This window comes from Macaca mulatta, chromosome 2 (genome assembly GCF_049350105.2).
Source record: "Macaca mulatta isolate MMU2019108-1 chromosome 2, T2T-MMU8v2.0, whole genome shotgun sequence".
In the NCBI taxonomy this organism is placed as follows: Eukaryota; Metazoa; Chordata; class Mammalia; order Primates; family Cercopithecidae; genus Macaca; species Macaca mulatta.
The window spans coordinates 111535333-111558783 of record NC_133407.1 but is presented as its reverse complement, the minus strand read 5'-3'; the positions used below and the strand labels follow the sequence as shown (position 1 = coordinate 111558783).

At 45.3% G+C, this 23451-nt stretch overlaps 1 protein-coding gene across 8 annotated transcripts in view; it reads left to right on the top strand.

Annotated features, from left to right (window-relative positions):
- Positions 1-22878, top strand: part of CDC25A (cell division cycle 25A) — a 33122-nt gene extending 10244 nt beyond the window's left edge. For all 8 annotated transcript variants that reach the window (XM_077992526.1, XM_077992527.1, XM_077992525.1 and 5 more), the window contains 9 exons: positions 1849-1983; positions 2438-2509; positions 5915-6088; positions 12388-12486; positions 15092-15154; positions 15251-15349; positions 16873-17003; positions 20592-20703; positions 20950-22878. In XM_077992526.1, coding sequence (XP_077848652.1) covers positions 1849-1983; positions 2438-2509; positions 5915-6088; positions 12388-12486; positions 15092-15154; positions 15251-15349; positions 16873-17003; positions 20592-20703; positions 20950-21090 — 1026 coding nt within the window. In that variant the 3' untranslated portion in view covers positions 21091-22878. The remainder of the gene's footprint in view (positions 1-1848; positions 1984-2437; positions 2510-5914; positions 6089-12387; positions 12487-15091; positions 15155-15250; positions 15350-16872; positions 17004-20591; positions 20704-20949) is intronic.
- The last annotated feature ends 573 nt before the right edge of the window (positions 22879-23451 follow it).

Below are 23451 nucleotides of genomic sequence, written 5' to 3'. Positions count from 1 at the left end.
AGCCTAGGTAACATAATGAGACCCTATCTGTACAAAGTTAAAAAATAAGCAGTGTGGTGGCTTGTTCCTATAGTCCCAATTACTGGGAGGCTGAAGTGGGAGGATTGCTTGAGCCCAAGAATTCGAGGCTGCAGTGAGCTATGATCGGACCACTGTACTCCAGCCTGGACAATGAATTCCTGTCTCAATAAGCAATCTCTAAATTCCCAAGTACACAGTAACGCTTTAAGAGTTGGATATCAGAAACAATATATTTGGTGTGTGCTTAGCGACTAGAGCCTGTATCATATCTGCACCTAGGGATCCCAGAACCTACCTCACAAAAGTTGGTGTGATATAGTGTGAGCTTTCATGATAAAGGTACTTCCCCATAATAAAGTTATCTACTCCTAGGCTCAGCTGGCTAAAAAAATTTGCCATTTCCCAGAGTGTGGTCAGATGCACTTGGGGAGGACTAGAGACTGCCCAGAACTTCTTTTATATTGTGAAGCAAAGCTAATGCCAGAACCAGAATAGGCCAGCTGCAGAGAGGATTCCTTAGTGCATGATCCACTCAGAAACTCGAAGGAGGGCCACCTAGTTTACAACAGATTCATACCCCAAAGAGATTTGGATTTTAAGGATTACTTGTAGGGCATAACATTGGGACTACCCTGCTACTGTGAAAAAACTCTAAGCTTTTTTTCTGAATTTGAAAGTGCCTAGAAAATAAAGAATTCAGTATTAGCAGTGTTTCTACTAGTAGGATTTATCTCCAGGTGTGGATTTATGAGCAGTTTTTCTAAATTTTCTATATTCCATGTTTAGAGGTTTCCCAAAAAAATATATGACTATAGGTTGGCTAATGAGGTACCGCCATTTTAATTCTGGGAATGGTTGTCTCCTAGGGAGATAGTGTAGTGAGAAGAGTTTGGATTTTGGAGTCAAACACGTGAGGTGTATAATCTTGGTAACCTCTCTTAAGCACGAGTTTCCTGATTTGCTAAAGGAAAAGGAAAGGATTACTAGCCTCACAATTAGCTAGTATATTGTGAGGCTTCTATTAGATTATATGTATAAAGATTCGGCCGGGTGCGGTGGCTCAAGCCTGTAATCCCAGCACTTTGGGAGGCCGAGACGGGTGGATCACGAGGTCAGGAGATCGAGACCATCCTGGCTAACACAGTGAAACCCCGTCTCTACTAAAAAATACAAAAAACTAGCCGGGCGAGGTGGCGGGTGCCAGCTACTCGGGAGGCTGAGGCAGGAGAATGGCGTAAACCCGGGAGGCGGAGCTTGCAGTGAGCTGAGATGTGGCCACTGCACTCCAGCCTGGGGGACAGAGCAAGACTCCGTCTCAAAAAAAAAAAAAAAAAAAAAGAACGAGGATAGATTTTATAGAAGGAAGTTACCTTTTATTCCCCCCGTCAGAACTGAAGTTATATGTAAGTGCGTTCTCTAGGCCATTTTATGCTCTCAGTAGAGATTTGCATCTGCTTGCCCTAACTCATTTCAGCAGATTCTCATACTGTCAGAGTCCTCAGTGCTGATCGGTGTTCACTGATGCAACCTCCTAATAAAAGAAACCTTGTTCTTCACAAGAGGCTATCTCTAGTACCCATTATAAGGTGAATTGCTTCTGGCAAGAGTTCTCTGTGAAGGCTACTGACTACTCAGGGCTGTGTGTGGACATCAAATCATTTATAATCTTGGGATACATTTTCCTATAATCAGTAATTGCTAAAATATTACTTAGTGTAACAAGTATAACATAGTATGTTTTCATCATAGAAACTAGTGACCCATTCAAGGAAATCAAAGTGGACCAGAGCTCTCATTTATTATTAATCCATGAATTTTGTCTTACAGCTTTCCTCAAATGAAAGAGATAGCAGTGAACGAGGGAATTTCATTCCTCTTTTTACACCCCAATCACCTGTGACAGCCACTTTGTCTGATGAGGATGATGGCTTCGTGGACCTTCTCGACGGAGAGAATCTGAAGGTACCGTGTATGTGTGTGCGTGTGTGTGTGTGTTCCTATCTATTCTACTAATTACCTCTGGAGAAGTCATGTGATGTGAAAAAGAACAGCAACAGCAATTCCCGGGGGCTTGCTTAGCCGATACTTTTGTTCATGTGGTGATAATTCATTTAATAATAGGGCTACTAGCCTTATTAAATCCTTTGGGTTGGGGGATGGGGGTATCAAAAGAAGACATATGATCCTTCTTACCCTGAAGGAGCTAACTAACAGTCTTATATGCAAGAAATATGAAATCAGTCTATATGCAGTTTCTATGCAAGAAAAATGAAATCAGAATGGTATAGGATGGTACATTAAGGATACTTCCCATCCAGGCCTATTCGTATTCTTCAGGGAGAAACACACCTAAAGCATTTAAACTAATGTTAGTCTCTACAGGATCTTTTTAAAATCAATTTTTCTGTTTTTTTAGAATGAGGAGGAGACCCCCTCGTGCATGGCAAGCCTCTGGACAGCTCCTCTCGTCATGAGAACTACAAACCTTGTGAGTTGTTTTAGTGTGTCTGGAGGAAGCCCTGAGTGATTGGGGCACTGGACAGAGTAGTCCTTAGTTGAGTATAGCCAAAGATTGAAATGAATGATAGGATTTGGGGACCTGGGTTTTAGGCCTCAGTTTGGCTACCTACAAACCTTTAGTGATGATATCTCTCTGCATGTCTCCTGATCTATAAGGAGTGTGGGTTAGGCGGGACCATGGTCATTCCTGGCTTTTACCATCTAGTCAGTTTGAAAAAAGCCTATCTGAAGCCTTTAGCCTGAAGACTTTACTTTTTTTAGGTTATTCTCATTCATATTCCACAGAACCTAGCATAAAATTAGACAAGCAACAGTAACTCACAGGGTTTTTTTGTTGTTGTTGTTTTGTTTTGTTTTGTTTTATTTAAGACGGAGTCTCATTCTTGTTGCCTAGTCTGGAGTGCAATGGCACAATCTTGGCTCGCTGCAACCTCTGCCTCCCAGGTTCAAGTGATTCTCCTGCCTCAGCCTCCCAAGTAGCTGGGATTACAGGTGCCTGCCACCACACCCAGCTAATTTTTGTATTTTTAGTCTCGAACTCCTGACCTCAGGTGATCTGTCCACCTCAACCTCCCAAAGTGCTGGGATTACAGCCACTGTGCCTGGCTGGATTTTTTTTTTTTTTTTTTAATTGAAAATACCTACCTGAGGCTGGGTATTTTCAGGTAGATATTTTCAATTTTAAAAATAATTTATTTTTTTATATATATATACACACACACATATACACAAACACAGTATAGATTTGTGTTTCCATCATAGGGATACTTTCAAACAGAAAGCATAGTGTAGATACAGAATCTATAGTGTATGTGTGTATATATATTCAAAATAACATATATATACACACACACACACACTAGATTCGTGTTTTCATCATAGGGATACTTTCAAAGTTAGAAGCAAGAATGTTCCTACACAGATATATACACCTGTATATTCAGAGATACACACCCTTAGGTACACATCTAAATTGATAAGTTCATATTTTTTAATTATCAATAACCTGAACTATAATTATGGAACAAATGAGCTACAGTTTTTTTGTTTGTTTGTTTTGTTTTGTTTTTGAGACAGAGTCTCCTTCTGTTGCCCAGGCTGGAGTTCAGTGCAGTGGTGCAATCGTGACCTGCTGCAACCTCTGCCTCCTGGGTTCGAGTGATTCTCCTGCCTCAGCCTCCTGAGTAGCTGGGACCACAGGCTTACGCCACCACTCCCGGCTAATTTTTTTGGTATTTTTAGTAGAGATCAGGTTTCACTATGTTGGCCAGGCTGGTCTCAAACTCTTGACCTCAGGTGATCCATCCACCTGTCTCCCAAAGTGCTGGGTTTACAGGCATGAGCCACCGCACCCAGCCAAGCTACAATTTTGAAATCACTTACGGATTATAATACATTCATGTGCATAACTTTTGAGAAAATATGTTAACCCAGTACACATGTTATGAGTAAATTTACCAGGTCATTTTGATAGGCATACAATTACATAAAATGTGAGAACACTTTGGAAGTGGCTATTAGTTTTATAGATCTGATTTTAAAATCATAAGCATCGGCTTGTAAGCTCTTAATAGTGGGGAAATTTCTTCCACAAATGGTTGTTACAAACTAACCATTGCTGGGAGCCGTAATGGTAAATAAACTCAGACAAAAGAGGGAGAAAATCCCTGGTCTCTGGGAGCGGATGTGGGAGTGATCTGTTCCATTGGGGACTATCAGGAAGATTTCAAAGAAGTGACATTGAAATGTTAGCATTGGCCAGGCGCAATGGCTCGCGCCTGTAATCCCAGCACTTTGGGAGGCCAAGGCATGCGGATCACGAGGTCAGGAGATCGAGACCATCCTGAGTAACACAGTGAAACCCCATCTCTACTAAAAATACAAAAAAAAAAAAAAAAAAAATAGCTGGGCGTGGTGGCGGGTGTCTGTAGTCCCAGCTACTTGGGAGGCTGAGGGAGGAGAATGTCGTGAGCCCGAGAGGTAGGGCTTGCAGTGAGCCCAGATCGCGCCACTGCACTCCAGCCTGGGCGACAGAGCAAGACTCCGTGTAAAAAAAAAAAGAAAAAAAAATGTTAGCATCAACTTGAAAATGAATGGTTTACTGAGATGTGAAAGGATATTCTGTGCAGAAGGAAAAGCCAGGCCAAGACACATGGAGTCGAGAATAGGCTGAGATGCATTTAGAGAGCTGATTCTCTCTACCACTGGTCAGGTTGGCTTCCCTTGGACTCTGGAAAATTCGTCTTTGTTTATTTTTTTTTGAGACAGTCTTGCTCTGTCACCCAGGCTGGAGTGCAATGGTGCAATCTTAGCTCACTGCAACCTCCACCTCCTGGCTTCAAGTGATTCTCATGCCTCAGCCTCCTGGGTAGCTGGGATTAAAGGCAAGCACCACCACACTTGGCTAATTTTTTTGTATTTTTGGTTTCTTCATGTTGGCCAGGCTGGTATTGAACTTCTGACCTCAAGTGATCCACTGTGTTGGGATTACAGGCGTGAGCCACCACGCCCAACCTGGGAAATTAGTCTTTAAAAGACCAGTAGAAAAAAAGACTTTGGGCCGGGCGCGGTGGCTCAAGCCTGTAATCCCAGCACTTTGGGAGGCCGAGACAGGGCGGATCACGAGGTCAGGAGATCGAGACCATCCTGGCTAACACCGTGAAACCCCGTCTCTACTAAAAATACAAAAACTTAGCTGGGCGAGGTGGCGGGCGCCTGTAGTCCCAGCTACTCGGGAGGCTGAGGCAGGAGAATGGCGTGAACCCGGGAGGCGGAGCTTGCAGTGAGCTGAGATCCGGCCACTGCACTCCAGCCTGGGTGACAGAGCGAGACTCCGTCTCAAAAAAAAAAAAAAAAGAAAAAAAGAAAAAAAGACTTTGAACACAATTTCGAAAGGCGTTTGCTACTAGCCCATCCCCACTCCCTCCAAATTTACCATCTTAACTGTACCTTAACCGATCATGCCCCCATTTTTATTATAACCTGGCTACGGTGCATCTTTTCTGGATTTAGGTGGGGTATTTAAACCCATTGAGCTGCTTAAGCAAGGTGCAAGTAATAAAATGGAGGGGAAGATAGGCAAGCCAAAAATGTGTTCCTGACTGGAAGGTCACACTTCTCTTGACGCAGGATTATTTAGACAGTTTTTGTGAGGGCAAAGGATGTTTTACTCGTCTGTATATAATGTCAGCTGAGTATATATTCATTGAGCACTAAGTGCTCAGTGCCTGCTATGTGCCAGGCCCTATGAGAGTTGCTAGGACTAAATGAATCAGCAGTGCCTGTTTGCTAATTTAGAATGGTTTATTTGTCTTACCATTCAAGTGAACAGGTTTTAATGAAAGATGGGTCTGTCTGTTTTTTTTCCTGTAAGGACAACCGATGCAAGCTGTTTGACTCCCCTTCCCTGTGTAGCTCCAGCACTCGGTCAGTGTTGAAGAGACCAGAACGATCTCAAGAGGAGTCTCCACCTGGAAATACAAAGAGGAGGAAGAGCATGTCTGGGGCCAATCCCAAAGAGTCAACTAGTCCAGAGAAGGCCCATGAGGTTAGTTTCCTAGGTTCCTTTTTGCTCTAGCACAGATAATGTATTTTTCAGTTCTAAAAACTTCCACTTAGTGGTTCATTTATTTTCTTAGGTAAGTTTTGCTGGGGTTTTTTTTGTGTGTGTGTGTGTGTGTGTGTGTGTGTTTCTTTTAACAGAGATGGGATCTAGCTATGTTGCTCAGGCTGGTCTTGAACTCCTAGCCTCGAGTGATCCTCCTGCCTTGGCCCCCCAAAGCACTGGGATTACAAGTGTAAGCCACCACACCTGACCGATACTTGGCTATTTTCATGTTGGTTTTTCAATTGCTTTGAGTATGTTCATAATTGCCTGTTGAAGCAGTTTTAAGATGGCTGTTTTAAAATCAGACAAATCCAACATCCATTCATAGTATTGGTATCAATTGATTGTCTTTTCCTATTCAAGTTGAGATTTTTGTGGTTCTTGGTATGACCAGTGATTTTTCCATTGTCTCCTGTATATTTGTGAGTCTCGGGTCTATGTAAATCTTACGTTTTAGCAGGCCTCCTCTGATACTGCAAGAAAGGTGTGGGTGGAAGTCCGGGTTCCCCAGCACAAACTCCATTGACACCTTGGGTGGGGACTTGTCTCATTATTGCTGGGAGGGAGCAGAAGTTCATTCCATCCCAGTAGAGTGGTGACTGGGGCACTGTATGACAGCTGGGCAAAGGTGGAGGCCCCCGCTTGCTGTTGGCCATAATTGTTTCTGTGTTGACTGTAGTAGAATGATTATTGTTGAAAAGTCTTCTGCCTCAGTAGGCTATCCTTTGCCTAAGGAGAGCAGGCTTGCTATGTTGCTGTCTCCAGCTTCATGAATTGAATGGTTAACTCGTTTGTTTTTAATTTTCTTATTTCTGGATAAACCTATTTGAATCTATGAATTTCCCACTGCTTTAGATTTGTCTCATAACTTTTGACCTGAAATGTTTTTATTATCATTTGTTGTAGATATTTTATTTCCTTTTAATCCAGACCTATCATGGCCTATTAAATACTTGATTTTTATAAAGGTCTGTCTAATTCTTCAAGTTAATTCATTGCATTGGTCATAGTTGTATGGGCTGTTTTGTTGTTTTCTGTTTCTGAGACAGGGTCTCTGTCACCCAGGCTAGAGTGCAGTGGCATGATCTCAGCTCACTGCACTCTTCACCTCCCAGGCTCAAGCAATCCTCCCACCTCAGCCTGTCAAGCAGCTGGTACTATAGGTGTGTGCCACCAAACCCAGCTAATTTTTGTATTTTTTGTAGAGATAGGCTTTCGCCGTATTGCACAGGCTGGTCTGAAACTCCTGGGCTCAGGTGATCCTCCCTCCTTGGCCTCCCAAAGTGCCGGGATTATAGGTGTTAGACATAGCGCCTGGCATGGGTGAACTAGTGTGATGGTTGTCTGGGCCTAAGTCCTATGGTCCTTTATGTTATTCTGTTTATTCCTTGGCTAGACACATAAAACACTGGTTTATTTGTATGTTTTTCCTTCATTACACTGTCCTTATATTGAGGTTTGGTATTAAGCATTATAAAATGGTGAACTGCCTGTGTTTTCTGTGGCATGAAAAGGTTTAAGTAAATTGCAGTTTTAAAAGGTTAGAGAGATGACAGCTAAGAAAACATTTAGGCCTACTGCCTTATCGTATCTGCTTTTGTTATTAATGCTTTATGAACATTTTCTCTTTAAAGTATTGTTCTAAAAGAATATTTTAATAGCTGCATAGTATTTTTGTTTGGGGAGACTTGTTTGGTTTTTATTCTTTCTGTTTGTGGGGGGCACAGGGTCTAGTGCTGTCGCTCAGGCTGGAGTGCAGTAGCACAATCGCAGCTCAGTACAGCCTCCATGGGCTCAAGCACTCCTCCCGCCTCAGCCCCCCAGCAGCTGGGACTACAGACATGCACCACCATGCCCAGGTAATTTAAAAAATCTTTTAAAAAATTTTTTGTAGAAAAGAGGCCTTACTGTGTTGCCCAGGCTGGGCTTGAACTCCTGGGCTCAAGCAGTCCTCCCACCTCAGCCTCCTAAGTATCTGGGACCACAGACACGGGCCAGTGCTCCTGGCTGATAGTGTTTCAACTTTCAAGTATACTATAAATAATTGAATAAATCTAATCTTCTGGACATTTAGAATTTCCCTTCCCCTGATTTTCCTTTTATTTCTAATTAAAAATGAAATTCTGGGTTATAAGGGCAAGAACATTTATGAAACTTTACATTGTATACATGTCAGACAGTATCTATCAATATTTAAGAATATTCAGGCCGAGTGCGGTGGTTCACGCCTGTAATCCCAGCACTTGGGGAGCACAAGGCAGGTGGATCACGAGGTCAGGAGTTCCAGACCAGCCTGGCCAATATGGTGAAACCCCGTCTCTACTGAAAATACAAAAAATAGCTGGGCGTGGTGTGGTGTGCGCCTATAATCCCAGCTGCTCAGGAGGCTAAGGCAGGAGAATCGCTTGAACCTGGGAGGCGGAGGTTGCAGTGAGCAGAGATCATGCCACTGCACTCTAGCCTGGGTGATAGAGTGAGACTCCGTCTCAAAAAAAAAAAAAGGTTTCATTTTCTTTTTCTTTCTTTTTGAGACACGCTGGAGTGCAGTGGCAGGATCTTGGCTCACTGCAACCTCCGCCTCCCCGGTTCAAGCAATTCTCTGTCTCAGCCTCCTGAGTAGCTGGGATTACAGGTGCCCGCTGCCACACCTGGCTAATTTTTTGGTATTTTTAGTAGAGGCAGGGTTTCACCAAGTTGGCCAGGCTGGTCTTGAACTCCTGACCTCAGATGATATATCCTCCTTGGCCTCCCAAAGTGTTGGGATTACAGGTGTGAGCCACTGCGCCTGGCCAGAATATTCATTTTCTTTTATCATAATAGAGATTGACCTTTTTATTTCCATATTTGTAAAACTTTTCTTGGATAAAACAATACTGTTAATAATTATTATGTATATATGTTGGCCCTCATGTTTTGGTTTATTTTCATATATTTTAATTTTTAAAAATATTTTAAATTTAAAGTATTTTAAATATAAAGTATTTTAAATTTCATTGTGGAGAATATGTCAAGCATTGCTTGAGTACAGTTATCATACCTGTGATATTACGAAATATATGTTTAGTCTTCCTCCCCTTCTCCTGTCATATAACTCCTAAAATCCTTGGAATATCCAAGGTCATATCTTTTTGTATGCTGATGTATGCTTCAGGATGGGACTGGTCAATGGAAAGACAGACATGATTAGAGGTTGGAACTTTCAGCCCCATACTCCAATCTCTAGGGAGAGGAGAGGGGCTAAAGGTCAAGTTGATCACTCATGGCCAGTGGTTTAATCAATCATTTCTGTGTAATGAAGCCTCCATAAAACCTTGAAAGGATAGGGTTCAGAGAGCTTCTGGATAGCTGAACACATGGAGGTTCCTGAAGGTTGGGGCACCCAAGGAGAGTGTTGCAGCTCCATGTCCCTTCTCCCATACCTTACCCTATGCATCTCTTCTTCTGTATCCTTTGAATATCCTTCATAATAAACTGGCAAATGTGTTTTCTTGAGTTCTATGAGCCACTTCTGGCAAATTAAAGCCAAAGAAAGGATCATGGGAACCCCCACTTAAAGCTGGTGGTCGTAGATCAGAAGTTCCAGAGGCCCAACTGGTGTCTGAAGGGTGGTGCAGTTTTGAGAACTGGGCCCTCAACTTCCTGATCTGACACTCTCCAGGTAGATAGTGTCAGAATTGAATTGGACAACACCCAGCAACACTGCAAAACTGCTTGCTTGCTTGCTGGTAGGGAGAAATCCCCTCATATCTGGGGGTAACAGAAGTCTCTGTCTTCTGCTGTTGTTGGGTGAGGGAATAAGAAAAATACTTTGAGTTTGTGGGGTGTTTTCCTCATAGAAACATATACAGGGCTAAATTTCTGGTTTGTTTCTTTTTTTTTTTTTTTTTTTTGAGACCGAGTCTCACTCTGTCACCCAGGCTGGAGTGCCATGGCTCGATCTCCGCTCACTGCAACCTCCGCCTCTCAGGTTCCAGCAATTCTCCCGCCTCAGTCTCCCGAGTAGCTGGGACTAAAGTCGCCCACCACCATGCCTGGCTAATTTTTTATATTTTTAGTAGAGACGGGTTTCACCATGTTGGCCAGGCTGGTCTTGAACCCCTGACATCAAGTGATCCTCTCCCCTTGGCCTCCCAAAGTGCTGGGATTACAGGTGTGAGCCACCACGCCCGGCAGAGCTAAATATCTTATTATCAAATGTCAAATATCCAGTCTGGGTTCAGTTTTCCCCAGTTGTCTCCTAAGCACTTTTATAGTTTGTTAAAATCTGGATCCATATAAAGTCTATACACTGTAGTTGGTCAATAGGCCTTCTTACTCTTCAGATTTCAGTGCTCCATCTGTTTCCCTCTTGCATATTTTTATTTGTTGAAGAGCTCAAGTCATTTGTCCTGCAAAGGTTCCCATAGTCCTGTGGGGTCTTCAGACATTGTCTTCCATCCCCTATATTGCCTTAAAAACCTAACTCTGGAAAGGATGGATTGAATTCCAGTTTTATTTGTTTGGCAAGAATATCACATAGGTGATTTTGTCTACTTTGATCAGGAGGTATAATGTGCCGGGCAGCCATTGGTGATTGCTGCCCAGATTTTTTACTTCATTTCACTAGGGTTTCAGAAAGATGATACTGCAGTTTTTATGTTCTTTCCTCATTAATTAGCTAGAATATATCTATAAAGAGAAACTTACACTCATCAAACACTGTGGTTACCCTTGGGAAAGGCAGGATGAATATTGGATCTCTATTTGCCAGTTTCCAAATAATGCCCTACCAAGCATCTTCCAAAGTTGAAAGCAAGACTTATAGTTGTTTTTCAATAATAATTAGGAATTCATGGATTAAAACATTTGATGTGGTTCTGTGTATTGCACATATTGTCCTTTTGCTCAAATTATCCCTTTAACAGCTGGCTTCCTCTTCTCATTGAATAAAGCTAAGACATAGGCCAGGCGCGGTGACTCACACCTATAATCCCAGCACTTTGGGAGGCCAAGGCAAGCAGATCACCTGAGGCCAGGAATTCAAGACCATCTGGCCAACATGGTGAAACTCCGTCCCTACTAAAAATACAAAAATTAGCCAGGCATGGTGGTGCGCACCTGTAGTCCCAGCTGCTCCGGAGGCTGCGGCAAGAGAATTGCTTGAACCTGGGAGGCGGAGGTTACAGTGAGCCAAGATCATGCCACTGCACTCCAGCCTGGGTGACAGCGAGACTTGTCTTAAAAAAAAAAAAAAAGCTAAGACATACTTTTTCTAAACTTAGTCCTAGTTTTGTTTTTTTTTTTTAATTTTTTTATTTTTTTTTTGAGACGGAGTCTCGCTCTGTCGCCCAGGCTGGAGTGCAGTGGCCGGATCTCAGCTCACTGCAAGCTCCGCCTCCCGGGTTCACGCCATTCTCCTGCTTCAGCCTCCCGAGTAGCTGGGACTACAGGCGCCCGCCACCACGCCCGGCTAGTTTTTTGTATTTTTTAGTAGAGACGGGGTTTCACCATGTTAGCCAGGATGGTCTTGATCTCCTGACCTCGTGATCCGCCCGTCTCAGCCTCCCAAAGTGCTGGGATTACAGGCTTGAGCCACCGCGCCCGGCCACTTAGTCCTAGTTTTAACCCCCCTTGTTTCTTTCTCTTTTTTTGGAGATAGTTTCCCTCTGTCACCCAGGCTGGAGTGCAGTGGCACCATCACCACTCGCTGTAGTCTTGACCTCCCCAGCCTCAGGTGATTCTCCCACTTCAGCCTCCCAAGTGGCTGGGACTATAGGCACACACCACCATGCTCAGCTTGTGTGTGTGTGTGTGTGTGTGTGTGTGTGTGTGTGTGTGTGTGTAGACAGGGTCTTGCTGTGTGATCTGGTCTGGAACTCCTGGGCTCAAGCAATTCACCTGCCTTGCCGAGGCTGGTCTGGAACTCCGGGGCTCAAGCGATTAACCCACCTGGGCCTCCCAAAGTGCTGGGATTACAAGCATGAGCCATCGCACCCAGCCTAACCACCTGGCCCCCCCCTTTTTAAAAAAAAAAGGAAGGATAATTTAGTTTCAGAGCAATTCAGTTAGACACTGGAATAATAGGAGACCTAGTCAATAACCCACATTCATTTTTGTTCACTCCAGATTCAATAAAATAAAAACTTCTTACTAAATGTAGGCATTAACATTTCAGTCTCCTCGAGACATGCTCCAAGTGAATGTTTTCAGAAGTTCCATTCAGAGCCCTTGTCTCATTCTCTACCTTTGATTCATTACAGACGCTTCATCAGTCTTTATCCCCGGCATCTTCCCCCAAAGGAACCATTGAAAACATTTTGGACAACGACCCAAGGGACCTTATAGGAGACTTCTCCAAGGTAATTGCAAGCAGAGCTGCTCTGGCAAGTGTAGGAGTGAGTGTGGGTATTTAGAACCCCACTCAGCCTGTCTCCCTCCCCAGGGTGGTTCCTGGCGTGCCTCCAAAAGGACACAGTTAAAGAATGTTAAAGATGGGGAAGCAAACTTAGTTTTCATGATCGGGTATATGTTGGTTTCTGAGACTGTAGATCTTGCTATTGCTGATGGGCAGTTTTAGGTGGGGAGCTGTCCACCAACCACCTTGATTATAACCTGAAGACCAGGCTTTCTGGGAACTGTGTTACTATAAAAATAGTAATTAGGCCGGGCGCGGTGGCTCAAGCCTGTAATCCCAGCACTTTGGGAGGCCGAGACGGGCGGATCACGAGGTCAGGAGATCGAGACCATCCTGGCTAACACGGTGAAACCCCGTCTCTACTAAAAAATACAAAAAACTAGCCGGGCGAGGTGGTGGGCACCTGTAGTCCCAGCTAATCGGGAGGCTGAGGCAGGAGAATGGCGTGAACCTGGGAGGCGGAGCTTGCAGTGAGCTGAGATCCGGCCACTGCACTCCAGCCTGGGCGACAGAGCCAGACTCCGTCTCAAAAAAAAAAAAAAAAAAAAAAAAAACAGTAATTAGCAGGATAGTATAAAGCAGAAATAAATCTGTAGCCTCACTACAAGTCTGCATGTTGAAAGGTTATCTTAGAAGGTCCAGTATTGAGACTGAATTTCTCCATTGTTCAGAGAAGCTTGGCCACTGAGGGAAAAGGCCCTCTAGAAAGTCTAGAGGAAGATCTTCTAATAGCCTGATACGCTACATGAAGGCTTGGCTGCAGTAAAATATAAGGCTAGGACAGGGAATGTGTCAGTAGCAGCTTCTTTAATCACATTTTGACTTGAAAGTTACCAGATCAATGTGGTTTTTTTTGTTTTTTTGTTTGTTTGTTTGTTTGTTTTGAGATGGAGTCTCGCTGTGTCACCCAGGCTGGAGTGCAGTGGCTGGATCTCAGCTCACTGCAAGCTCCGCCTCCCGGGTTTACGCCATTCTCCTGCCTCAGCCTCCCGAGTAGCTGGGACTACAGGCGCCTGCCACCTCTCCCGGCTAGTTTTTTGTATTTTTCTTTAGTAGAGACGGGGCTTCACCATGTTAGCCAGGATGGTCTCCATCTCCTGACCTCGTGATCTGCCCGTCTCAGCCTCCCAAAGTGCTGGGATTACAGGCTTGAGCCACCGCACCCGGCCCAGATCAATGTTTTATTCATTAATTTAGTTAACATTTATTGAAGCACTTATGTGTTAGGCAGAAATTCCGAAATGAGACCCAGTTCCTTCCCTCAAAGAATTTAGCATGTGGTTGGAGAGGTAAGACATGAACTACATGTACCACATGGTAGACTGAAATAAATTTCAGTGAGGTGTAAACATAAACAGCAGTCCGTGAGAAGTAAAAGGGTTTGTCTTGGCTAGGGGGTTGGGAAACGTATGGGCTTGGGCCGTTGATATTTCAGCCTAAATGGGTTTCGAAGGAACAAGGAGAATGAAGAGAACAAGCAAAGACCCAGCTGCATCCTCAGTTTTGGAACCTTCTCTTATTTGGCGGGGAGAGATGTGGTCTTACTATGTTGCTCAGGCTGTAGTGCAGTGGCTATTCGCCCATGCTATCATAGTACACTGTAGCCTCGAACTTCTGGCCTCAAGTGCTCCCCCTGCCTCAGCCTCCCAAGTAGATGGGACTACAGGCATGCACCATCACACTCAGTGGAATTTTCGACTTGAATTGAGGCCTGGTTATGTTTGTCTTAATGGGCCTGTGCATGGGGATAGATGAACTCTTGACTCAGCCAGTCGCCCTAATGAGTAATGGCTAATGTGTGCATCTTCCTCCTCAAGGCTAGGCTAGGTCTCTTTTTTTCCTATCCCCAGTGCCTCGCACCATGCTGGACATAGCAGGTGCTCAGTAAATGAGTGAAATCTATATGTTTAAGTGCTGTTCACAGTCTAACTACTGACATGTGGATTCTTGACAAAAGCAGGAGGAAAATGAGGTTACCTGAGGTTTCTTTATTTAAATATGCCTTACTAGCTAGGTAACCTTGAATACGGTGCCCAAAACGGGGATAATATACCTTATTGGTTTGTGTGAAAATTAAATATCAAGATGTTAATGAAGTAACTAGAAGAGTAACTAGTGTGTACTAACTAATTGTTTGCTTGTTTGTTGGTTGGTTTTTTGAGACGGAGTCTCGCTCTTGTCACTGAGACTGGAGTGCAGTGGTGCAATCTCAGCTCACTGCAACCTCCGCCTCCCGGGTTCAAGCAATTTTCCCGCTCTAGCCTTCCGAGTAGCTGGGACTACAGGTGCGTGCCACCACGCCTGGCTAATTTTTGTATTTTTAGCAGAGATGGGGTTTCACCATGTTGGCCAGGCTCGTCTCGAACTCCTGACCTCAGGTTACCCGCCAGCCTCGGCCTCCCAAAGTGCTGAGATTACAGGTGTGAGCCACTGCGCCTGGCCATTAATGTTTGTTTTTTAAAAGGTGCCTCCTACCAGCCAGACAAACAGTGTGAGTGTGAATTTATATGGGCTTTCAGATTCTCTTAGTATCTTTTTTTCTTTTTAAGGGTTACCTGTTTCATACAGTTGCTGGGAAACATCAGGATTTAAAATACATCTCTCCAGAAATTGTAAGTCCATCCTTTTGGAACCTACCACACATCAGGTACTTGAATCTAGTTTTTCCTCATGGTCAAAGTTGATTCTCCTTGGTTTTCTCTCAACAGATGGCATCTGTTTTGAATGGCAAGTTTGCCAACCTCATTAAAGAGTTTGTTATCATTGACTGTCGATACCCATATGAATATGAGGGAGGCCACATCAAGGTATGGATTCCTGAGACTTGCTGTAGAAGGAGCCCTAAACAGGATCTGTGGTTTTTTTTTTTGTTTGTTTTTTTTTTTTTTTTTTGAGACGGAGTCTCACGCTGTTGCCCAGGCTGGAGTGCAGTGGCGCGATCTCGGCTCACTGCAAGCTCCGCCTCCCGGGTTCCCGCCATTCTCCTGCCTCAGCCTCCTGAGTAGCTGGGACTACAGGCGCCCGCCACCGCGCCCGGCTAATTTTTTGTATTTTTTTAGTAGAGACGGGGTTTCACTGTGGTCTCGATCTCCTGACCTTGTGATCCGCCCGCCTCGGCCTCCCAAAGTGCTGGGATTACAGGCGTGAGCCACCGCGCCCGGCCGATCTGTGGTTTTAAAGTGGGGAGGACAGTGACACCTGGCCGCTTAGCTCATATGCTAGTTGTTAGAATTTTGAAACAATGCAGTGAGCGTGGAAGGCATTTGATTCTGGGTGCTCTTAACGAATGTTCCCTTGTCTGCAATACTCTCTACCACCTTGTGCGACAGTTACTCTTCATGTTTGTCCCTCACACCATCATTATCAAGGGCACCTGTAGGAGGTACCCACTGATGTTTAAGTCATTCAAGGGGACCAGAATGGGTTTCGTAGCATTTAAGAGGCTTGGGTACCAATGTCTGAGCACCCCAGGGCTCCTGACGAGAAGAAGCCCATCTCTGGCAACATGTCCCGGTGTCTGTGCCAGGCTTAGTGATGCCTCCAAAGTTGATTGTTCAGCAGGCTGCCTGGTTGAGGGGCGTGTTGGGACACACGTTCCCAAGAATAAAGGAACTGATTTTGCCATTTTAATCTTTTTTTTTTTTTTTTTTTTTTTTTTGGAGACAGAGTCTCGCTCTGTCGCCAGGCTGGAGTGCAATGGCATGATCTCGGATCACCGCAACCTCTGCCTCCTGGGTTCAAGCAATTCTCCTGCCTCAGCCTTCCAAGTAGCTGGAACTACAGGCGCACACTGCCACGCCCAGCTAAATTTTTTAAAATTTTTATTTTAGTAAAGACGGGGTTTCACCATGTTGCCTGGGCTGTTCTCGAACTCCTGAGCAATCTGCCCACCTCAGCCTCTCAAAGTGCTAGGATTACAGGCATGAGCCACAGCACCTGGCCTGCCATTTTAATGCTTTACCCAATTAATAGTGTTTAAATATAGTAAGGAGGTACGTTAAATATGATGTTACTGTTTGCCATTGTCTTGTAGCTTTTGAAAATCCCCAAATTTATAAAACTACCTATAAAGTGTACCATAGTCATATTTGAATTGCCCATTTCCAGTCCCCATGTGCATTACTGTATGACAAATGTGTACGGACCCTCAAAGCTCCATTGAGATACAGGTGCCAGATGGTCTACTGGGCTATTCAGCCGGAAAAACTGAAAAAATCACAAACTGGTCTTGTGGACTTAAAGATCATTTTTGTTGAATCATTACATCTTGCTGAATCATTACTTCATGTGTGAAACATGCAGGTTCCAAGGGTCTCTGTTGTCTTCATAGGGTGCAGTGAACTTGCACATGGAAGAAGAGGTTGAAGACTTCTTACTGAAGAAGCCCATTGTACCTACTGATGGCAAGCGTGTCATTGTTGTATTTCACTGCGAGTTTTCTTCTGAGAGAGGTCCCCGCATGTGAGTGCTGCATGGAACTGGGTTCTGGGGTAGAGGCTCCATGTTGCTTTTGTGGGACATGGTGGTTTGTGGCTTGCACTTGGAGCATATTGTAGCATATCAAGCAGTCTCTTGCACATAACAAGCCATTTTCATATGTAATTTTATCCTGAGGTGAACTTTGGCTCTTCCAGTCTCCCCGACTGTCCTTAGTCTGACCTGTGAGGCTACTGTTCATGTGACCTCCTTCAAGTATAAAGTAACCATTCCTTATGCAAATGCCAGAAAAGTGTGAAGACCTGATATGATATGATGCTTTGAAACACTTGATATTATTACCAATTTCAGGGTGAAAAAAAGGGGGCAAAGAGCTGCCCATCAGTCATTGTGTCCATTTTAAAAGGATTGTAAGCCTGGTATGTATCAGGCTCTGACAATAAAAATGTAACTACAGTAAAGCACAGTACAGTATAAATACCACAGCGAGCAGGACCAACAAGGACCCTGTTGCAGCAGAGATCCAAGTGGGGATCCATATAAATGCTAAGAAAACAGGAGGACAGGCAGAGAGGTGGGACAGAGAGTGCAGCTTAACTAGGATGGTTCAAGGGAGGATCACTTGCTAAAGTTTCAGACCAACCTCGGTAACACAGTGGGACCCCACCTCTATGAAAAATAGGAGGTGGGAGGATCGTTTGAGCCTGGCAGGTTGAGGCTGCAGTGAGCCATGATCATGCCACCGTACTTCAGCCTAGGTGACAGAGTGAGACTCTGTCTCTCTGTCACACACACACACACACACACACACACACAGAGGTTGTACTTGCATATACTTCACCTGATTTTATTAATTGTTAACATTTTGTCACATTTGTATGTACATGCTCTACACACAGGCAACTACAGTAGAACTTGACACTTTTTAACTGTCATAAGTCCTTCAAACATCTGTCTCCAAAGGATGGTCATTCATGAATGGAATTATTCACTCACCAGATTTTTTTTTTTTTTGAGATGTAGTCTTGCTCTGTCACCCAGACTGGAGTGCAGTGGTGCGATCTCGGCTGACTGCAACCTCCACCTCCCGGGTTCAAGCAATTCTCCTGCCTCAGGCTCCCGAGTAACTGGGACTACAGGCGCCTGCCACCATGCCCAGCTAATGTTTTTATTTTTAGTAGAGACAGGGTTTCGCTATGTTGGCCAGGCTGGTCTCGAACTCCTGACCTCAAGTGATCCACCTGCCTCAGCTTCCCAAAGTGCTGGGATTACAGGCCTGAAACAAACTAGACACACATACACATACATATAAATTTTTTTAAAACCCACAAAAGATGCTGTTCTCTCTCTCTTTTTTTTATTTTTGAGACAGGGTCAGTTTCTGTTGTCCAGGCTGGAGTACAGTGGCAGGAGCACAGCTCACTGCAGCCTCTGCCTCCCAGGCTCAAGTGATTCTCCCACCTCAGCCTCCCAGGACCACAAACATGCATCACCACAAACATGCATCACCATGCCTGGCTAATTTTTATATTTTTTGTAGAGACAGGGTCTCACTGTGTTGCCCAGGCTGGTCTCAAACTCCTGGGCTCAGGCAATCCTGGCCTCCCAAAGTGCTTGGATTACAGGTGTGAGCCACCATGCCCAGCTCAAAAGATGCTATTCTCTCAATTCTCTCATTTCCCCATCTTCCTCTTTAACAACCTCTAATATAAAGGACATTATTATACCATATTAAAACTTCACCTGGATATACAGACAACGCCCCATCTCTGTATTCTGCATTTGCAAGCTGCATGTTTATATTACCATCTACAGATATCCCTTACACTTCGTTCCCCACTTGAGTTTCACCATCACTGGCTTTCTGTTAATCCACTGAGGAAAGATTTGAGAATCACAGGTGAACTGTGTTTTTTTTTTTTTTTTTTTTTTTTTGAGACGGAATCCTGCCCTGTCGCCCAGGCTGGAGTGCAGTGGCGCTATCTCGGCTCACTGCAGCCTCCGCCTCCCGGGTTCAAGCGATTCTCCTGCCTCAGCCTCCCAAGTAGCTGGGATTACAGGCGCCTGTCACCACGCCCGGCTAATTTTTTGTATTTTTAGTAGAAACGGGGTTCCACTATCTTGGCCAGGCTGGTCTTGAACTCCTGACTTCGTGATCCACTGCCTCAGCCTCCCAAAGTGCTGGAATTACAGGTGTGAGCCACCGTGCCCACCCGAACTCGTTTTAACCACAGGCAAATGGTTTAAGTTACGTCCTGCTGAGGAAGCTGCTGCCCATCCCTCATGACTAGAGCAGCTACCGTAGGCCCCAAACCACTGAGCTTCAAGAGAAAATCAGTAGATACTCTCTTGGCTCTTGTGTACCAGATACCTTTCTAGATATTGAGGGAGAAGAGCAGTGAACAAAACAGACCAAAAATCTCTGCCTTCATGGAACTTACATTTCAGAGTGGACAGGAGTTCAAGAACAGCCTGGCCAACATGGTGAAATCCTGTCTCTACTAAAAATACAAAAATTAGCCAGGCGTGGTGGCGGATACCTGTAATCCCAGCTACTTTGGAGGCTGAGGCAGTAGCATCCCTTGAACCCAAGAGGCAGAGGTTGCAGTGAGCTGAGATTGTGCCAGTGCACTACAGCCTGGGCGTCAGAGTGAGACTCCGTCTCAAAAAAAAAGGTTACTGGGCGCGGTGGTTCACTCCTGTAATCCCAACACTTTGGGAGGCCAAGGCAGATGGATCGCAAGGATCACCTGGCCAACATGGTGAAGCCCCGTCTCTACTAAACATACAAAAATCAGCTGGGCGGTGGCACGCGCCTGTAGTCCCAGCTGTTCGGGAGGCTGAGTCAGGAGAACTGCTTGAACCCGGGAGACAGAGATTACAGTGAGCCTGAGATCACGCCCTTGCACTCCAGCCTGGTGACAGAGCGAGATTCTGTCTCAAAAAAAAGGTGCTTCAGAGCAAAATAAGGCCAGTGGTGGGAGCTCCCAGGCAGGCTGGAGAAACAGTAGTGGGGCCGCAGGGACTCACGTGGGATGAACAAGGGGCAGAGCAGCAGTAGGGGTGATGAGCTGTAGGCCTCTGAAGGACTTGGGGCCTCGGGCTTTTTCACCAAGGGCGAGGCAGTAAGCAGCCATTGGCTGGATATTGAAGACCGTTCAGTTCAGGTAGAGGATAGAAACAGGGCCCTGAGGCAGGAGCAAGTTCAGCCTCCTTAAAAGGCACAGAAAGAAGCCCACTTATGTAGAAGGAGGTGAGTGAGGGAGCCTAGCTGAAGAGAAGGCTGGGGTGGAGAAAGTAAGGGGAAGCTGGCTTAGATAGTGAAACTGTTGCTACAAACTGGTGGTGAAGGTGCTGGGCCGGACTCAGACGCTAGGACTGTTGGAGAAAGGAAAGTTGGGGAAGAGACCATCTACTGGCACTGGCTGTGAATGCTGCTCACGTGGCCAGGAACTTGCAACTTAGCACTGATTGTTTCTAAGAATAAATGTAAAGTTGGGAAGATGTGTATAAGGGGGACTTAGACCACAACTGCTACTTTGACTGCGTTGCCTGGGTGTTGCTCTGTGCTGGAAAAGCTAACCCTACTTTGGCCTTCCTTCCCCTGACTAGGTGCCGGTACGTGAGAGAGAGAGATCGCCTGGGTAATGAATACCCCAAACTCCACTACCCTGAGCTGTATGTCCTGAAGGGGGGATACAAGGAGTTCTTTATGAAATGCCAGGTAAGACTGGGACTGTGGAGAGCATCCCTCCTCCCCTTACCCCAGTGGTAGACTAATGGATCTATCTGGCGGTCATGACTTTCTTTCCAGGGGGTGGGTATCTGCTGAACACAAAGAAAGCCCCTGTAGAACTGGCCGCCCAGGTCTGCCTGGCCGCTCTCAGCCTTGTAACCCTAGGCAGAGAGGAAACCAAGTTGTGAGTGTGAGGCAGGTGTACTCTAACCTCATGCTCTCTTGTCCCCTCAGTCTTACTGTGAGCCCCCTAGCTACCGGCCCATGCACCATGAGGACTTTAAAGAAGACCTGAAGAAGTTCCGCACCAAGAGCCGGACCTGGGCAGGGGAGAAGAGCAAGAGGGAGATGTACAGTCGTCTGAAGAAGCTCTGAGGGCGGCAGGACCACCCAGCAGCAGCCCGAGCTTCCCTCCGTCCCCCTTTACCCTCTTTGCTGCAGAGAAACTTAAGCAAAGGGGCCAGCTGTGTGACACTTGGAGAGGGGGCCTGGGACTTCCATGCCTTAAACCTACCTCCCACACTCCCAAGGTTGGAGCCCAGGGAATCCTGCTGGCTACGCCTCTTCTGTCCCTGTTAGACGTCCTCCGTCCATATCAGAACTGTGCCACAATGCAGTTCTGAGCACCGCGTCAAGCTGCTCTGAGCCACGGTGGGATGAAGCAGCCGGGGCCTTTTCGGGCTCCAGCCATCTCATGAGGGGAGAGGAGATGGAGGGGAGTAGAGAAGTTACACAGACAGAAATGCTGCTGGCCAAATAGCAAAGACAACCTGGGAAGGAAAGGTCTTTGTGGGATAATCCATACCTTTAATTTATTCAACTTCATCAATCACTTTATTTTATTTTTTTTCTAACTCCTGGAGACTTACTTTACTGCTTCATTAGGTTGAAATACTGCCATTCTAGGTAGGGTTTTATTATCCCAGGGACTACCTCGGCTTTTAATTAAAAAAAAAAAAAGAAAAAGAAGGGGGTAAGAAAATATAAACCTGTTATAAGTTATGGGACAGAAAGCTAGGTGCTCTGTTACCCCCAGGAAGTGCTGTAGTACTGGGGCTGCTGCTATTTAAGCCAAGAACTGAGGTCCTGGTGAGAGCGTTGGACCCAGGCTTGGCTGCCTGACATAAGCTAAATCTCCCAGACCCACCACTGGCCACTGAGATCAATTTGGTGGGAGATGTGGCCCTGTTCTTCCTCACCCCAGTTCCATGACATTGGCTGGTATAGGAGCCACAGTCAGGAAAGCACTTGAGGCAGCGTCCAGGGCCACCCCTGGCTCAGTGCTGGAATGTTGCAGTGTAGGTTTCCCAGGGAAGGGGGGTGGGGCTGGGTGGGCTCCACAGGATGGGGGAGGAGCATGTCCACTGAGTGTCTTCCTTATGTTGCTGTGATATTGTTTGATAGCTTTTATTTTCTAATTTTTTAAAAATGGTCATATTATGAGTCAAAGAGTATCAAATCAGTGTTGGATGGGCCACCCAAGGGTGAGGAGAAGGGCTGGAAGCCCTGGGCATTAGGAGAAGGGAGTGGGTGCTGGCATGGACATGACTGGATAGAATTTTCTCAGGAGGGAGCTTGGTGGATTTTGAAGGTAAAACTTTCTGGGTTTATCATGTTTTAATTTGAGAGACAGGGAGTGATGAATCATCACCGGTTGTCCCTTATCTAACCCCATAGACGTGGGGATTTCAAAAGAGCACCTCATCCAAGGAGCTGGGGCTGACTTCATTGATTCTAGAGAGGCCTGTTTCAGTGCCTACTCATCCCCACCCTCTGGTGCCAGCCTCCTTACCATCACGGCTTCATTGAGGTGTAGGCAGTTTTTTCTTAAAACGAGACAGTCTCTCCCCTTACCTCAACTTCCTATTCTTGGGGTGGGGGGGTGGGAATCAAGTGATACTGGAGATGGCTAGTTGCTGTGTTATGGGTTTGAGTTACATTTGGCTATAAAACAATCTTGTTGGGAAAAATGTGGGGGAGAGGACTTCTTCCTACACGCGCATTGAGACAGATTCCAACTGGTTAATGATCTTGTTCGTAAGAAAGAGATTCTGTTGGTTGAGTGCCTGAAGAGAAAGGTGGGATGGCCTTCAGATTATACCAGCTTAGCTAGCATTACTAACCAACTGTTGGAAGCTCTGAAAATAAAAGATCTTGAACCCATGCTCTCTGCCTAGTTCTTGATGGATTTAAGGAGAATTACATTTCCCTTTAAGGTCCTGGGACCTCATTAGCTAAAATTATTGTTTTGGATAGCCACATTTCCTCAAGAAGCTCTCTAAGTCCAAAAACTTGTGGTTCAGATTGATTTGCAAGATGAAATGGGCGCATAAAAAGCGTGCCTGTGGCCAGCTGCAGTGGTTCATTCCTGTAATCCACGCACTTTTGGAGGCCAAGGCAGGCAGATCACATGAGGCTGGGAGGTCGAGGCTGCAGTGCCCACACACAACTAGGGATGCTGGGGGCTATTGGGGGCAAAATATATTGGTCTGAAGCACAGGGGCACCCAGAATAGAAAACGTGTTCCTTTATGTATGTGTTGGAAAACTAGGGGTTCAGACATATTTGATTATATTATATATACAAATATTTTTTTGAGACAGTCTCTTGCCCAGGCTGGAGTGCAGTAGTGTGATCTTGGCTCACTCCAGCTTTCAACCTTCCAGGCTCAAGCAATCCTCCCACCTCAGCCTCCCAAAGTGCTGGGTTTACAGATGTGAGCCACCATGTTTTTTT